The sequence below is a fragment of the Bombus fervidus genome, chromosome 3 (assembly GCF_041682495.2).
Source record: "Bombus fervidus isolate BK054 chromosome 3, iyBomFerv1, whole genome shotgun sequence".
Taxonomy (NCBI): Eukaryota; Metazoa; Arthropoda; class Insecta; order Hymenoptera; family Apidae; genus Bombus; species Bombus fervidus.
In genome coordinates, this window is record NC_091519.1 from 17,310,192 (window position 1) to 17,327,423 (window position 17,232).

Sequence of the window (17,232 nt, forward strand, 5' to 3'; positions counted from 1 at the left end):
AATAGTTAATTGATTTCAAATAAGATGTAGTAAAATCTAATCGACGGACGGTGCATTAAGATTATGTTTCTGCCTTTGATGGTTTTATTTCCACCGCGCATTAAACCGTAATTATCATAATACGTATGCGTAACATGGTCGCGTGGCATCTCGTAATAGCTGGATGCAAGAATCTTCTATTTTCGAGGCGCCGCCTAATTGTTACGAGCGGGGAATATGCAAACATCTCGCGGCTTGCAACCGGTGGTGGTTCAAAAATAACGCGACGATCAACGAGAGAGCGGAGAGGTAAGCAAAGCGGAAAAGCGGCGAGAGAGTTGCCGTTCTCGCGTGGAAACGGCTGAGTCGACCTGATTCGAACTTACTTGCATGGGCCAGTTTCGCACATGGCAACCTGCTAAATGTGGCATCGGCAGGGATCGATTATAAAAGTCGAATCCGCGAGGCGAATTTCGTATCAAAATTTTAAACTTTTCATTGGATTATAGACACGAAAAAATTGGATACACGAAGAATTAAAAATTAAGATAAAGGCTTCGGTAATTCTTGGCTACAGCACGCTATATAAATTTGGGCAATTAAGGATCTGTATAAAAAATTTGAAATATTAAAAAAAAAAGACAAGAACGCGTTAGAAATTCTCTACTACAACGCACCATACAGATTTTATCGACGTTCAATTATACGTTATAAGTTGGGAAACATTGTGACAGCGATAATAAAGATTGGGCAACCACGAAAGTACTGAAATGGGGAATGGTACGAGGGAAAGAGGACTCCGTGGCCTTTATAACGCTATAATTTCGCGACACAACACCGTAACGGGCTGCGAATACTCAGCCGGAACGAATTAATAATGCTTTGACTTCGACCACAATGCGATGCATACATTACTCGTGGCGGCGCAACGTGTCACGCTGAACAAACGGATACGTTTGCGGCCTGATTTATGTTCATCGTAATTGAACGCAGCGCTAATTGAATCGGGTCGCTTTTTGTCGCCGGAAATTCGTCGCGGTACCTGTGGCGTCGCGGCTGAACGATATCCCCGTAACACGAATAAAACAGCATCTTTACGAAACATGAAAAATAACGTTCCTATATGCTCCGCGTATAACGAGAAAGATAAATGTGCAGAGAATTTTCTTAAACCAACGTGTATCCTCCATAGATCTCTGAATCGCTGCCTTGTCATTCCTCGTTCTTTGAATTCAAGGCACAATAACCGTCATAAATCAAGCTGGCCAGACCGAAAAAATTCCTTTCACGCGCAACTGATAATAAATGTTTAAGATTCTCCGAGCAAAGTGTCAACTACGCGAACCCGTATTCCCTCGGATGATCGCTTTAACCAATTCAATTATCCAAACCATCGACGAATCTTCCTAAATTCTAATCGACCTTGTGGATTCTTTTTCTCTTAACCCCAGTGTGGGCAATCGAGTAGACGTTTCTATATTTCTTTTAACGACTTAAAATCGCTTCACATCCGAAAAAAGTGCAAACGTTTGAAATATCAAAGCTTGGAATTTGCTTCGTAAAATTCTGTTCGTAAAGATACGAGTTTGTAAAAAAATCCGAGATCTAATAGACAATCTCGACCGGAGTCTCCCATAGAGTTTCTAACGCGACTTCTTCGAGCACTCAATCATCTTCAAACTAAATACTCATTTCCTAGGTCTGACGAGGATCTAATGTTTCTGTTTCAGAGCCGCACTGGGCCGTGTGTGCATGAAGCTGGTGGTCGTGATGGGCGTCACCTGGGTAGCCGACGTGGTCTCGTGGGCAGTCGGTGGTCCTCAATACATCTGGTACTTCACCGACATGATAAACGCGTTCCAGGGCGTGCTGATCTTCGCGGTAGTTGGCTGCCAGCCCCAGGTCCGCGCCGCCTTGAAAAGGATCTGCAACAGGAACCCGAGGACGAACGCTGGAAGGCAGGGAAACGGACTGAGCACCACCAGTCACGGGATGCCCAGCATGGGCGACAGCGTCATTCAGAATCCGAGCACGAAGACCGCTCCGCTGGAAACCATCTGCTGAGCGACTTCTCTGACCTGCCGCTTCCGACAGTCGAGCTTCTCTGACGGCGTGCTTGCTCTGTTTAGTCCGTTGGAACCGTCGCTGTCGGTCAGTTTAGAGTTACTCGACTCGCAAAAGCAGAGAGATCGAGACAGGATTCGGTAGACGGGAAGTCGAAAGCGTGTGTTGGAAAGAGGCAGATTCACGAATCTCGTGAAACATATAAAACAGACGCGGAAGTCGACGAAGCGGAAGAACACTGTATACGAAGCGACCGGCGTGAAAAGCATCGCATTGATGGATCGCTACCAAGAAGCAGCATTCTCTTTTCTCTGTTCGTAGTTCGTGCGATTCTTAATACAAACGCCGTTGATCCTTGGTAATACGATCGTCTTCAAAGGAGACAGAGAAAAGCTTCTATATCTACTATCCGTGGCCGATTCGCGTTGCAAGGTTGACGACCTCGAGGCCGTGAACTTGAAATAACCGGACTTCCCCGTTCCGGATGACTTTGTGACTCGACGAGTGCCGTTTCACGAACATAGTCCGTATACAAGTAGGCCCGTCCAAGTAGGACTCGACTCGCGTCAAAAATCCTCGTCTACTAAGAAAAGAGGTCGTCGACCTTGGGAGAAGTACAGTCGCCAAGAACGCGTTTGCTCGCCGCTCGTGTCCCCGCGGACTAAACGCGGGGAAAGCGGTAGAACGCGCGAGCTGTCACTTTGAATGGTTGATTGTCTCGACAGGGAACACAATGGAGAACAGAGAAAACAACGCGAAGCGACAAATATTCATAGAAACACCCGTCCTGGTTCGAGTCCCCTCTCGAGGGAAAACCGCGTTCCCAGCGACTCTCGGTCCAGCTTTCACTCGCGTCGAATCTTCCGTTATCGTTGCAACTTGTAATTCGCGCCATCCTCTAGATTCGTCCGTCTTTTTCATCTCTCTGACGATGATTCGACGCGAGAGTTGCATTGTTCGTTGTCACCGATCGGCCAGAGAATCGTCGTCGAATCAACCAGACCGTCGTTAACGCGCGTAGGAGCAACCAGTCACTGTCCATCGATTATACGCTGAACGATGTTAACGAGATGATGTGTGGCCGATACGAGACACGCTATTTCGGTATTAACAAACGGCGCCGGACGAGGCCGATTACGAGCGAATTTTTCGCGCGACAGTAAATACGATCATCGATATTAATACATGGTCGCCCGTTTTGCTCGTTTTTAGTCGCCACGACTCTGTACTTCCAGTCCGTACCTCGTCTGACGTTCTGCTATTCGCGATCACGCGTCGATTCTACAAATAAATGACACACGGAGACCACAAAAATTTCCCAATAAACGAACGACGTGCGTGACGTGTCCGATCGATGAAATCGCAACGACCTTGACCCGTGTTCGTGAGCACGCGTCAGGTGAATCCGGAACTTTCTTTCGCGGCTCGTCCTTCGTTATTCATCGAGCATGCTTAAGGCCACGAGCGATCCCTCTTCAATTTCCTTTGGCATAAATTTGCATCAGCCGACTACAATCGTGGCTACCATTAACGCGTTGCATTAGGAGTCTTGTAGCGTAGTCTCGTCGACGTCAGTCGCACATCATTTTCTTGAAATACATTCAACGTCTCTTTATTCCACTCCTTTTGTACGACTGTTGGATCATCGACGACTTACTTTTATCGATCCACAACGTTAATGGCCTTCTTTCGATCATGCTATCCCGACAATGGACCGTGAAAAACACAGAGGGACTCGAAAAACAACACTGCCAAAATCAATTTCAATGACAAAACTCGAAGCAATTTTTTCGCCTCATGTTGCAGCAATTTTGATGAGACTTTACAATATCGCTAGTTTGATCGTAAATACAACGAAGCATCGTTCGCACATCTCCGTTAGGATTAAACCATATTCTTTTTGATACTTTTAATACCGAGAAAATGATTTTTCACAGATGATATATAGATACAATGTAAGTCGATCTAAAAAGCAATCAGTTCAATTGGAGAATCGAACGGGGAGAGTGTTTTTTTTTTTGTACAGGTGAGTCACGCTTTCACGAAGTCATACGTAGGTAGGTCAGGGCATAATGGACGACAACTCGTGACAATACACACTAGGAATTCAATGCCTTCTGAAATGCCTTCCAAACGTGGTGTTCAACGTGCCGAATTGTATACAATGAGAAACCAGACGGAGATCAGATGAAGTCTCCTGTCTTTTTCGGTTCTCGTATCGCGTGCGACTGTGCGAGATTACCATTTCTCCAAGCGATTTCCGGCGTAACTTCCGATGACATTCCACGACAGATTCATTCACCTTGCAGCGATGAATTAATCACAATTACGCGTCAGTGTGCAATAAAATCACGACAAGCGACGAATATTGATTTTCTTAATTTTTTATCAACTAATAAACTATTTAACTAACTAAACGCAAAACTATTTCTTTGCGTTAGAGTCTTCTTCTCTTTCTTTTTCCAACAGTTCAATTCCAAATCAAGTGCTGAGTCGTTGCGAATGTCATGGGAAATCGCCGAGTGCGATAACATGCACCGCATAAAAACCGTCTCACGTCTGCGTAGAATTAGTACCTCGCACTCGAGTTTGCTATTCTTTAGACCACACGTTCGCGTAACTCTCAACGCGCGAGCGGGAGTAAAGTAATCATTGTCATTGTTTCTTCAGGTGCATCCAAGAGACTGAGCCATGTACCCCTCCGCTCGTGTTAATCGGAAACTATCTGAATTCTCTGCGAAGATACTCCACCACTGTTTTCTAAACAGATCTTCCTCCCTGAAATGGTACCAAAGCTTACGCGTAGACTCAATTTCTCAACAACGTTTAAATCGAAAGCTTCTCCTTTTGGAAATACCTTATGATAGTTTATATGATCTTCGTAGAGTGACAGATCGTTTCTAAAACCATATTAGTTCCTTTTCTTCTTGTATGAATGAGAATGGAGCGCAAAGTCGTCAAAGTTTCGTCGATAAATATCACGTGTTGGAAAACGGGAATTCTTAATCTTTCATCTCTCGTAAATAATGAAACGCGTAATTGTTCGATTCCTTGTCGACATTGTTGTCCATGTCGCGTGCGTGTCGTGCCTGCGTGTACGTAGCGAGTAATTGCGTGACAATGCGAGCGTGTGAATGGTACTCTGTGTAATTAGCGTATTAACGAGCAGTAACTTCGTTATAAATCCCTTGCTGTGTATAATCGTGACCGAACAATGCGTAACGAGCCAGCGACAGTCGTAGCAGCTTTTCCGTTTCGTCCGCTCGTAATTCATCGCAATGTGGACTAAGCCATCGCGTTTATTTTGCATCTGGCTCGATGACGCGAGTTCAAGGATCAATTAATCTCGCTGGTGATCGAGTCTGCGACAAATCGACGATCGTCAAGCTCGTACGCATCGATCGTTCCCCGTCATTGCATCTTCTTGTAGATAAACATTTTCTCGTCATTATGTTACTTGTAATTATACGGTAAGCGCATATAAATTATTCGTGTCCGTCGTACGCGACCAGCTACAAGATTTAAGAATAATACAAGCCACTTTGAGAAATTGTTGCTGGTCGTAAGGATGGATCTCGATGTACATTAATTCAACATTCAGTGTACTCGACGATAATTCGTTCGGTAGTTAGGGTAATCGATGAGCAAAGAGAAGCAGCGTAGCCTTAAAACTAATTTATTCGGAGTAGTCGTTGTTGACGTATGAACAATAAGAGAAACGTAACACATAGTATACACGTACATACACGTAAACGTATAAATATACACGGTAACTTGCCAGTATAGAGAATTAGAATTAAGAAGGGAACACGTGAATCACAGCGAGAGCACGATGGAGATCGTGGCAAGAGAAAAAGAAAAAGAATGGCTCTGGCGATCGTTCCGGGGGGGAAAATACCCGCGATCGGCCAACGCGTTTAAACGGTTATTGAGGACCGCGTGCCTTCGCGTAATTTACGTGCGTGCATTCGCAGCGTGGAAAATCCAATGTTGAATTTAACATGGAGAACGTTCCCAACCACGGCGAAACGCGCTTGGTATGACAACCGTGGTCACTGGGATAGATTAGAAAGTCATTGATTTGAAATTTTATAGAAAACGCATTGTCCAAAATTGAACGATTAACATTAATTTAAGGCTATTGATAGTCGATTTGACATTGGATTTTTCGCGAGGTAGGAAATTTCGTAAATTTGGCCAAAATAGTTCTTCACTTTTTGTATATTTTTTACGGTGATAGATGAAGGATAAAGCGAAGGATTGTTGTGCGGAAACTGTTATATCGAGAAGAGGAAGATTGATTCTTCGGAGACACGGAGGCTATTATAGGGAGACAATAGTATATTAACTCGTCGTGCGATTTAGAGGACGAGTTTGTGGCGAGCTCGTATTGGCTCGATTAACCATGTAGAGAGAGAAGCCGCCGGATTACCATGGTAGAGAAATTTATAATTACAACGACCCTGTACTACGGCCGATCGTACACCATTCCTGTACAATGTATCGTAACAGTATTTACTATTGCACTAATGGTAATAAAGAATAACTGTTAGTACATGTTTCGTTGCTGTTTGAAACTTCGATTTATTGTCCAGTAAATTTATTTTCTAATCCTTATATATCCTCAAATTATTCTACTTTCTTAATTTGTTTTAATTCTTTGTAGACGAATAAAGGAACATCGTGAAACTTCTATTCTACGACATATAGATGTCAAAGTAGCCCTCATCTTCTCGATCTTAAAAAGCAATAAATTTCATTTACTTCGTTATAAAATTTGAAGTAATGCGAGGGTACGTCGCGCGTGCCTTCAACGAGTAAATTGATTATGCGAGTAATCTCGTAACGACGTTTACCCTGGGTATGCTTCATCAATTTGGTAGTGAGAAGTTTGAAGCTGGACGAACCCCTCTTAATTCAATCAGGCAAACTTCCCTGCTATGGACTCTGACATTAGTTGCGCCAGCCGAAATGGAAACTTCGACCGCATTGTAAGTTAGAGACAATTACTCTAGTCTTATTAAACGAGCGTATTTCACAAGTAGCCGCAATCGAGTTTCGTCTCTTTCGTGTAAATTCTCACTACGGGATTCGTATGCGAACCAACCGATGTTGACACGCGATGTATTAATAATTTCGTAGTGTTTCGAAATTCGAGTAAACACGGAGTTTCGATAATTCTTGTCAAACGGTAAGCAAGTTTCTATTTAAGGAAGATTGATGGTTGCTGGCACGATACATTCGGCGGTTAAACAGGAGGGCGACAACCTTCTATTTGTTCTACTCTTAAGACGAACGTTTAAGGCTGATAGTTGAGTGACATCTTAAGAATTGGGGTCCGTCTTCGAGTCTGAATAGACTCCAACTTTGTTTAGTTCCAGACGTGCGTGCAAACGATTTTCAATGGGTTTTCTGTTGTTGATATGCACATAATAAATAAACATACGTAAAGTATATGATTTGATCGGCTATTTATTTTAGTCGATTTGCTATTAAAGTTAATTTGCTATTAAAGTTGATTCGCTAGCTCTATTCTGTACATTTTTCTGTATATTTTTCCGTATATAACTGATTAAACGAAAAATAGCAGGTGGAGTGACTCCTTGAATACGACTGGCTGCAGCAATCTATGCAGAAGAAATAATAAGGGTAATGACTGCGAAAATTATGAAGATTTATTTCTACACTTACTGTATATGGTTGAAACTCAGAGAGTTTTTCCCTTTCTTCCAGGGATAAATTTAATTGAGGTCTGTATCGGAACACAATCAGTCATTAGTAAAGATAACTGTACTTGATAGATATCACAATTTATATTTCAGATAATTAACTTACAAGTTATAGTCTATGGATGGCGGGATAAGCATCTGTTCGTTTTTGCGAATTTCACTGACTTCTACCTCCATTTTCTTTAAGGAATCTGCATACAATGCTTCTATCTATAAGATCAAATAGATGATCGTAATAAAAGATGATAAGCCATACTGTTTTAAAAATATCACTTGCAACAAAATATTGTTACCTTTAATCTTTTTAAAATAATGGGATCATCCGCGAGATGTCCAAAGCGGTCAGGAAATGCTTTGATAAGTAGATCAATGTCACAAAATTGTATTATATCAAAAGCAGATCTTAAATTAGAATTCTTAGAAGCTCGAATACCCAATAATTGACACCACTTTGCATTGTGATGAATTTCATTTTTAAGTAACTCCATATTTTCTGTTAGTTTGGATAAAATTGCTTCTGTTTTTATCATTCTTTCCTCCGATACGCACCCACTTTCATATCCCTTTTTGGTAAGCCTTTGATCTGCATTATCTGGTCGTAGACTTAATCGAAATTCTGCACGACTAGTGAACATTCTATATGGTTCGTTTGTACCAAGTGTAGTAAGATCATCAATGAGTACACCGATATAACCTTCTGTTCGACTTATTATCAATGGCTTTTTATTAAGAACCTAGTAGATAGATTATTCAACGAAATAGAATAATGAATCTCTTCGTTATTGACTTAAAAAGTTTATAGTAAAAGATGGATGATAGAGACCTTGGCTGCAGCATTAACACCTGCTATAATTCCTTGTGCAGCTGCTTCTTCGTAACCAGTTGTACCATTTATTTGTCCAGCAAGAAATAGCCCTGGAATCCTTTTGGTCTCTAACGTAACATGTAATTCTTTTGGGTCAATATAATCATACTCAACTCCATAACCTGGTCTCACTGCGCATAAGATTACAACGTTATATTAAAATATTTAAAAACATGGAATGTCAGTATGTACATATGTATATCATAAATGGAACAAATTTACCCATTTTCGCATTTTCTAATCCTGGAATACATTTAATAAGTTCTTCTTGTTTCTCTGCTGGAAGTGTACACGATAATCCTGAAGGGTACATTATGGGTGAATCTAAACCTTCAGGTTCCAGCCAAATTTGGTGTTCATGTGTATTAAACTTAAGAACTTTGCTTTCTATACTTGGACAATACCGCGGTCCTGATATCTCCTCTGTAACGTGTAAATTACAATGCATATTGTCTTTTATAATTTTTGAGACAGCTTCGTTTGTATATGTTATATAAGTATTCATTTGTTGTTCTACGGGTAACCAGACAGTATTATTCATGAATGAAAATGGCGTTGATACTTCGTCTGGTTTAGATACATGACATTTGGAAAAATCGATAGTAGATTTTTCTAACCGCGGTGGTGTACCTAGAAAAATATTTTAAAACATGAGAACATTTAGAGCCTGTAAATAAAGTATATAAAACATGATTATGACAATTACCAGTTTTTAATCTTCCCATTCTAAATCCAATTGTTTCTAACGTGTTAGCTAATCCAATGCTGGGTTCATCACCGAATCTACCAGCAGGTCTTTTTTCTAACCCAATATTAATTTGACCTTTTAGAAAAGTACCTGTTGTTATGACAACTGTATCACTGTATATTTTTGTCCCATCTCCTGAAAGATGATTTTCATAAATATTGTATTTGTTTAAAAATTAATAACATACATCCAATTTAAAATAATAAGCATACTAAGAATTATTCCATGACATCTTGGAGAATCTCCATGTACAATTAAATCTTCCACAGAAGATTCATATATTTGTAAACCAGGTGTATTGAAAAGCTCCTTCTGTAGGTGATTCTTATATAAGACACGATCAATTTGAGCTCTATGTCCCCATACAGCTGGTCCTTTAGAACTATTTATGATTTTATAATTAATTCCAGAGATGTCACATATACGGCAACAAACACCATCTAAAGCATCTACTTCTCTCATAAGGTTCCCTTTTCCAATTCCACCAAAGGATGGATTACATGACATTTCTCCTATGAAAGTATTGTCATAATTTTTATTCAATAATCTTTAATATTAAAAGAGAAACAAAAGTGATACCTATCGTGCTTTTCTTATGAGTAACTAATAATGTTTTTGCACCCATCCTAGCAGCTGCTGCACAAGCTTCTGTTCCAGCATGACCACCACCAATAACAATGACATCAAATTTATATTGATCATTGCTTGATGAAAGATTTCTTAATAATCGAAGAAAATCTTGTCTATAATTTCTGCCTAATAGAGGCAATCTGATCTTGTTATAATTCATTTTATTACCAAAGTATTCTAGGATTAAAAAAATGAAGCATTTCATTAAATATGTACTAAATGATTTATTGTAATAATTATAAATATATAATATGTGTAAAAAATATACTAATAATGATTTTAAAAGGCACATACATAGAGATGTATATAATAGCAATAATACATATAAATCTATGTAAAAAGTAAATATAGAAAATGAACTTTTTTTAAGATATAAAAAATTCATTACTTTCTAATTTCATAAATAAAAAATTATATGTAAGAGCATCTCTCAGTTTTGGTAATATTAACTTTTCGCAAATAGTTTCTTTATTTGTAAAGTTCATATTCATATATTTCAAATTATTTATAAACTCTATAACGAAGTTAAAACAATTCATTGACATTTCATCATAATTTTCAGATTTCCATTTTGAGTCTTTTAACATTATTTTTAATGTTTCGTTCCAATGACTGTCCCAAGATGAAGGGATTACATTTATCGCAATGCAATTTGTCCATCTTGAACAATCATTTAGTATTAAACCTTCTTTGTCGTATTCAAAAACAATGCCATTCATGTTAGTTATTCCTATATGCAAATCATTTACGATATGATAATCAGTTAAAAAATTGCCATTGGCTGGTCTTACAACTATAGAATTTGGTTCACACACTGCATTTTTATATGGATATGGAACACGAAAGGGCATTATTTTATATTCTGTAATACATAATTGACAAATTGGGCATATTTCTGGAACAATTTTACAGAATATGCTTTTTGAACAACAATGACGAAAACACAATATTTTCGAATCACAAGCCATAATTTTTAACTAATATCAATAATATAGATTTGTTTCAAATGATGACATTGTATACAAGATGTTAGGTTATATCGCACAGTTTAGTAACGAATGAAGTTATCTAGAAAAACAGTCAAAATCCTGCTCTCTATATCTCATTTTTTACGCATGCGATAAGGGCTACAAACGAAATACACTGTTTTAAATAAAAAAAGGATAATGCAAATTATATTTCGAGATTTCGAGAAAGCACATTACCTGTTATAATTTACTACACTTAACTGTGAAAATATCTTTATATCATTAAGATACATATATTCAACTTCAATTTATTTGTTTATATACATATTTATATTTTTACAGGTTTCTCAACAAATACTTCCTCTGCATTTTTATCAATAAGACAAAAGCTAGGAGATCACCATTAACCGTTTATTACATATGTCATCATATACTATACCGCCGACGAGAGTCAGAACGACAATCTGAGTCAGAATCATATAAAAAACTGTGGTCTGGTCCACGATCGTATAAGCGGATATCATAATTAGGCTAGATCGTTCAAAAATTGAGTCGTGTCTAGTCATGAAAAATTAAAATCAAAGGTCAATAAAGGCAAAGACAACAAGATCTGGGCTTTTATATAATGGCGTTACGCGATGAATCCTAATTTCTCGATCGAAGTGCCCTACTGCGGAGAAATGAACGAACATCGTTCGATCACTAAGAGCCTTATCTCCTCCATTAAAGTTTCAGATCTGTGTATATGATCGTGTGATAAGAACCTTCTTATCTTACATGTTGATTTTTCACAACTAATTACAACTCAATTTTTGGACGGTTACCCCTAGGCTCCGGTATATGAGTGTCGAAACTTACAATCCTATTCTTAGTCAATGTTATCATGGTGCTGTTTGTTCCTCGCATCGTGAGTCGAGATTCAACCGACAAATCGAGAGACAACCGGGTCCAGGCTACTTTTACACGATGGCGTTAGTCAACCAACCCTCGTTCGATTAGAGCGCCTTACTGCGGATAAATTGAACAACATTTGCCGCTGCCTAAGAGCCTTATCTTTTCCACGGGATTAACTAGACTTGTGTATACGACCGTAGTTCTGTATTATACGTGCCTATAGCAGAGACTATATCTCATTTGAATCTTATTTGTAATTTCATGGTAATGTCATATTAGAAGTTAGTTTTAATTCCAATCGCTGGAGGTACCGTAATCTCATTCTGCGCTAATTCGGTAACGTTGGAAATGACACTAAAATGGTAAATGGACTCTAGTGAGCCCGAAATCGTGAACAAAAAGGTACGTTTGGTAATAGGTCTATTTTGCACTTTATTGGTGCTAATAGATCTATTCTATACCTGATCGGTGGCTGTATACTCGTCTATGTACAAATCAGTTTATCTATTATCAACTAATCATAATTGAAAAATAAATGTTGTACTTTATCCATTGCAGGTAATAATTAATTAAAGAATTATTTTACATACAGTGATAAATACATATTCATACATATTATTATACGCCTATATCATGATTAGGCATCTCGAAAACAGATATCTCTTATTTAAAATACATGGATTCCATTCTCACGAGTGTTTAAGATTTTATCTAAATCCATATATGATATAGTGATTTAATAGTTTCGTACACACATATAAACACATAAAAATTTGTGTAGTCCTCTTTTATTAATCGGAAACATTTTTATTTCAGCGCTCATTTTCATTTGCAATTTCGGATCAATGATACAGTCTGGAACTCGAAATACCACCAATATTACTCTTGACTAGCGCGTTCCCGCCCTTCCCCCACCATTTAGTTCAGGCGCGTGCCGCGCAGCGCGGTAGCGCTGCTATAGTAGCAGCTGATCTATGGTACGGTGTGGAGCAGTCGTGTTCGTACCGCGTTTCGTAGTGTGTTCGTACCGGTACGGTTATACGACGTTTATGTTCGACTCTCGGTTTCGTCGCAGTGATTATCGTGTACCGTACTCGTGACAAGTGACTGTACCAAATCTGGTATTCCGACCGATTCTTTTGCTGACACATTGCGAAACGGTGAAAGGCAGAAGAGGACGAGCAGGAGAGGACAACGAGACGAAGGACGAGTAAGGAGTATCAGCCACAACGCGTTTACCAGGAAAGATCGGTGAGTTTTAATTTCACTTTGTTTGACATATACGAGCATAACTGTGCGCAAAAATACATCGTAGCTAGTCGAAAAGATGGCTGCAATCGTGACACGTGCTTTGAAATTGCTCTTGAGGACCATCGTACAAGGCGCACACGTGAGACTTGCGTACCCTTTCGAGGTGACTGACACCTGATGCGTCAATGACCATACCACGCGTATGAGTCGCGTGTACCTCGCTTCTCTGTTTCGTGATTCCGACTCCGTTTGAATTTAATAGAACCATATTTACAAATGCTTCCTACGAATACGGTATGACTCTGTTACGAAACAAAAGACATCTGCATGCTTTTCGCGATTACCATGTCGCCAAGCGGACCGGAGATAGGTTATGTCACAGATACCAGCCAGCATTTTTTTAACCGTGGGATTCACGGGAGTGGTGAGTCTCATAGTCTCACGATAGATAATTCTAATACGTATATACGTGTGTGTATGCTTAATGCAATGCGTCTTAGATCATCGATGCATTATTCAGTGACGCGTCGTGCTCTTTGTCAAATTTATCCATTATCGAAATTTACTCTGTTTTCACGTTTAACGTCATTTCAGGGTCACGCACCTACCGAATAGACCAACGTGTACACAGATTATAAACTCGTAGCTTCCGCATTAATCATTCTTTTTATATCGAATAATGCATAATCATAGCAGAAATCGAGAGCATATATTTCCTATTACATATCATATTTCTTATAAACATAAATATCGAAAGAGAAATTGTAACGATCTTATTTTACTACTAGAGTAATTTTGCACAACGATAATTTATTAACTAATAATATCAGTGATTTGACAAGTTACAAAATTCTTATTTATAATTTTACAATCTTACGTCAAGTAGGATAATCAAGAACTATTCTTACAGAATAATTTATCAATTAATAACGTAAGAGAATTTCTTAGCGTTCATAATTTGTAACTTGTTAAATTTAGCTGATATTAGTACAATCGTATAAGACGTAGAATCAACCTGGGAGACGCATGTATCGATTTTTTGTCAGACATTCCATTCTCTGTTCATTCGATAACATCCTTACACTGTTCCGTTAACTCCTAAGTCGATCGTTGCAGACTGGTACGTAATATATACTGCTAGAACGCCGATGAAAATAGCCTCTAGATATTTCGCTGCTACGAGTGGCGTTTAGTTGTAGACGAATTATCCTTGTCACGCGATTTCACCGAGAAGAGGGCGTCATTAGCATCCGGTTCGAATGGATATTGTGATATTTACCGAATTCACGCTTTGTTCACCTTAACGCGTTACGAAACCTGCATTCCGTGAACTTTAGCCCTTGGAAGAGTAGGTCTACGATTACGTGTATTATTCAATCAGACTGTACACCGGTAATTTCTATATATAATATATTTATGTTCTACTAATATCTTAAAATTTATTTTCGTTCATACGGATCCGAGGAAACCCGCAAGATTAAATGAATTTTGTTATCACGTAGGATAAAAATTTTTTTTTTTTTTTTTCGTTTCGTGGCGAAGGTTAATGTACTATCACCATTTCTTTCAAAATTTTCATCCATTTATCCTTTTTATTTTATATCCAGTTGAATAATAAAATTGTTGGTCTTTGATATATATATCAAAGAATGTTATAAAAATACAACCGTAATGTATTCTTCGCAAAGTTCAATATCCTTTAATATCAATCTTTTTTTTAAATTTTAATATCTTTCGATTAACTATCTTTTATAATACGGTGGAACAATGTCGGCCTGTTTCGTATTCCCTGTCGTTGATGTTTAATAATGACACGAGGAGGAGGAGGAGAGTATTGATCAAAATAAATATAAAACTGCTTACGAAAACGTGGAAGAAGGAAAAAGAAACACGTAAAACTATAAAAACGCGTGTACGTGTGTTACACCGGGGAAATCTACAATTATTTCCAACGACGAATTTTGCTGCAGGGCCGCACGCGTGCGCTCGTGCACACGCTTCACCGGCGAAACTTTATGGAAATTTCGGAGCGGTTACGCTCGCCCCCGAGTGCTTCGTTTAAATTTCATTATCTCGAACACCGGCTAAATGACACGTCTCTCGTTCCCAGCGACGACACCAAAACTTACCTCGTCCCCGTTGGAAACGAATTAGGTGATAACAATTGTCGTTCGAGTGTTCGTTATTGCTTGCTATTCGTAATCCACAAGGTATAAATAAAGGGTAGAACAAGAGGAAATTACATTTTATTTTTACCTCTTATCGTATTTAAAATTTTCCGTATATTCTTTTCCATTTTGTTAGCAAATTATTAGATTATTCATCGTTGTCGTTTACTAATAGTAACAACTACAGGATAACAATAGGAAGTGGAATAGGAATGTATGGAAAGATATAAAATTTCATTTTTACCTCTATTTTACATTTCTCGTTATTATTCGTTAATTGTATCAACAAGACGTTCTCACGATACACGGACAAACATAACGTTCAATTTCTATTTTTAATTTTTCCACAAATTTTCCATATTTCTTGCTATTTTATTCGACCATTTGTTTATCATTGGCCTGCGCAAAATTCCGTCGATAACGTAGACATTTCTTCTCTTTCTTTTTTTTTTAATAATTGATTTAATTGGCCGGCCAGGAAGGTTTCTACGTAAATGGTTATATTGTAAATAATGGCAACGCGAGCGCGCGTTTTGAATCATCAACGCCGTAGCCGAATGTGTACAATGGACCGGTTTCCGATATTTGAACGCGATACACCTTCCGCGGTCCACGAGCTTTGTCCATAAATCAGGAAGTGCACGCGAGTACACAGTGCGGATGGTTACACCCTCTCGTAATGCGCTCGTACACGCTTGAAAAATCATAGGCGGCTTTAATGTTTTTCGAGGGGACCGACGTGGTTATCGCAACACCGGTTGCGTAACTTTGCATTTTATTGAATGTTCTTCGTTACATGACAAACTGGAAGCTGAAAAATGTAGCGAGATGTAACGTGGCAATTCGAGTATTTATATACGAATATTTCTCCACTATATTACCCAAACGTTTACTGAACGAATTCGCTTGAAAATCGAGTTTCTCGTCAAATATATAGATACATACTGTCGTTTAACGTTAATAATATTTGACAAAAGTAATAATTGACAAAGAAACGATCTATGTATTCGAAACTCTGCGTACGTTTGCTAATATTATTTGTACCTTAACGTAGCGTTAGAACGTTCGTAACACACGGGTAATCTGGTTGCTTATAGCGCTTTGTGTGCTTTGTACATCTACCAAACGAATAAAGTCTACTATATCGTCCACGTACATCGCTAACGATATTTGAACGTGATATCGACTGGTATTTGTTAAAATTCCATCGAAATTCGACATAAATCGTCGACTATGATCGTTACGGATAGTCGTGTGTGTTTTTCTTTTTTTATACTCATTTCCCTTAAAAATCATAGTTCGTTCGGATCTTCTAAGATGTTGCGCGATGCACGTAAATAGCGACTTCTTAACGAGCGTTCTTTTGGTCGTTTTCTTCGTGTTATAAACATATTCTCGGCTATTTAATTCTCAAAGATTGTAAATGCTATACAAATTACACGTCATAGTACTTTTACAAGTTTCCACTATGTAAAACACGTCATTAAGCATCAGGAATATTACGGATAATGCAAGAATGTCGTTTAATACTTACGTCACGCTTGTTTACATTCAATCCTGAAGAGATAAAACGCAGAATGTTGATCAGTCTCGCAGTATTCCGTTCGGTCAGGGTTTCTAATGGAAAACCCGTCCAGCACTTTCGCGTCAGAGATTAATCGACTATGAAACGGCGAAACTGGTTCTCGGTTCATCGTGCAATTCCAGGCACGCGTAACACGGCCGCGCGAAACTCGAATCGCGGCCGTAAAAACGCTGTCTTATTAAAGATTGCGTTCGACGTTTCGTTTCATTCATCCGGTGCACGCGCTTCTTGTTATTCGACCGTCGTTTCTAGCTGTCAAATTGTTATAGAGTCACGCGGTAGAAACTTTCCTTTTCTGACTACGGTATCGCGTTATATCCATGGCTTCATATAAATGGCACATCGATATAA

General features: G+C 38.7%; 4 protein-coding genes across 5 annotated transcripts in view; 2 read left to right on the forward strand and 2 right to left on the reverse strand.

Moving 5' to 3' along the window:
- Nucleotides 1–6,598, forward strand: part of Mthl1 (adhesion G-protein coupled receptor methuselah-like 1) — a 155,199-nt gene extending 148,601 nt beyond the window's left edge. The window contains exon 7 of the mRNA XM_072000643.1: nucleotides 1,710–6,598. Coding sequence (XP_071856744.1) covers nucleotides 1,710–2,043 — 334 coding nt within the window. The 3' untranslated portion in view covers nucleotides 2,044–6,598. The remainder of the gene's footprint in view (nucleotides 1–1,709) is intronic.
- An 899-nt stretch (nucleotides 6,599–7,497) lies between these two features.
- On the reverse strand, nucleotides 7,498–11,865 carry LOC139985843 (5-taurinomethyluridine-[tRNA] synthase subunit MTO1, mitochondrial). Its single transcript, XM_072000642.1, has 10 exons — nucleotides 11,842–11,865; nucleotides 9,965–10,192; nucleotides 9,598–9,897; nucleotides 9,344–9,520; nucleotides 8,860–9,267; nucleotides 8,596–8,768; nucleotides 8,066–8,506; nucleotides 7,879–7,982; nucleotides 7,735–7,795; nucleotides 7,498–7,670 (listed from the first exon to the last, which is right to left on the reverse strand). The coding sequence occupies exons 2-10, from the start codon at nucleotides 10,173–10,175 to the stop codon at nucleotides 7,542–7,544; spliced, it is 2,004 nt and encodes a 667-aa protein (XP_071856743.1). The 5' UTR covers nucleotides 10,176–10,192; nucleotides 11,842–11,865; the 3' UTR covers nucleotides 7,498–7,541.
- On the reverse strand, nucleotides 10,227–11,815 carry LOC139985846 (MKRN2 opposite strand protein-like). The gene is made up of 2 exons (XM_072000644.1): nucleotides 11,221–11,815; nucleotides 10,227–11,142 (listed from the first exon to the last, which is right to left on the reverse strand). The coding sequence occupies exon 2, from the start codon at nucleotides 10,981–10,983 to the stop codon at nucleotides 10,381–10,383; it is 603 nt and encodes a 200-aa protein (XP_071856745.1). The 5' UTR covers nucleotides 10,984–11,142; nucleotides 11,221–11,815; the 3' UTR covers nucleotides 10,227–10,380.
- A 975-nt stretch (nucleotides 11,866–12,840) lies between the features above and the next one.
- Tpst (tyrosylprotein sulfotransferase) overlaps nucleotides 12,841–17,232 on the forward strand; it is a 182,500-nt gene continuing 178,108 nt past the window's right edge. For both annotated transcript variants that reach the window (XM_071999803.1, XM_071999802.1), the window contains exon 1: nucleotides 12,841–13,128. The gene's annotated coding sequence lies outside the window, so the exon portion shown is untranslated. The remainder of the gene's footprint in view (nucleotides 13,129–17,232) is intronic.

Coding starts and splice junctions, on each gene's coding strand:
- LOC139985843 (XM_072000642.1), bottom strand. CDS start 10,175: ATGAATTATAACAAGATCAGATTGCCTCTATTAGGCAGAAATTATAGA. Junction 9,898..9,964: donor TCATAAGAAAAGCACGATAG/GTATCACTTTTG, acceptor ATACTTTCATAG/GAGAAATGTCATGTAATCCA. Junction 7,983..8,065: donor TTATTTTAAAAAGATTAAAG/GTAACAATATTT, acceptor TTGATCTTATAG/ATAGAAGCATTGTATGCAGA.
- LOC139985846 (XM_072000644.1), bottom strand. CDS start 10,983: ATGGCTTGTGATTCGAAAATATTGTGTTTTCGTCATTGTTGTTCAAAA.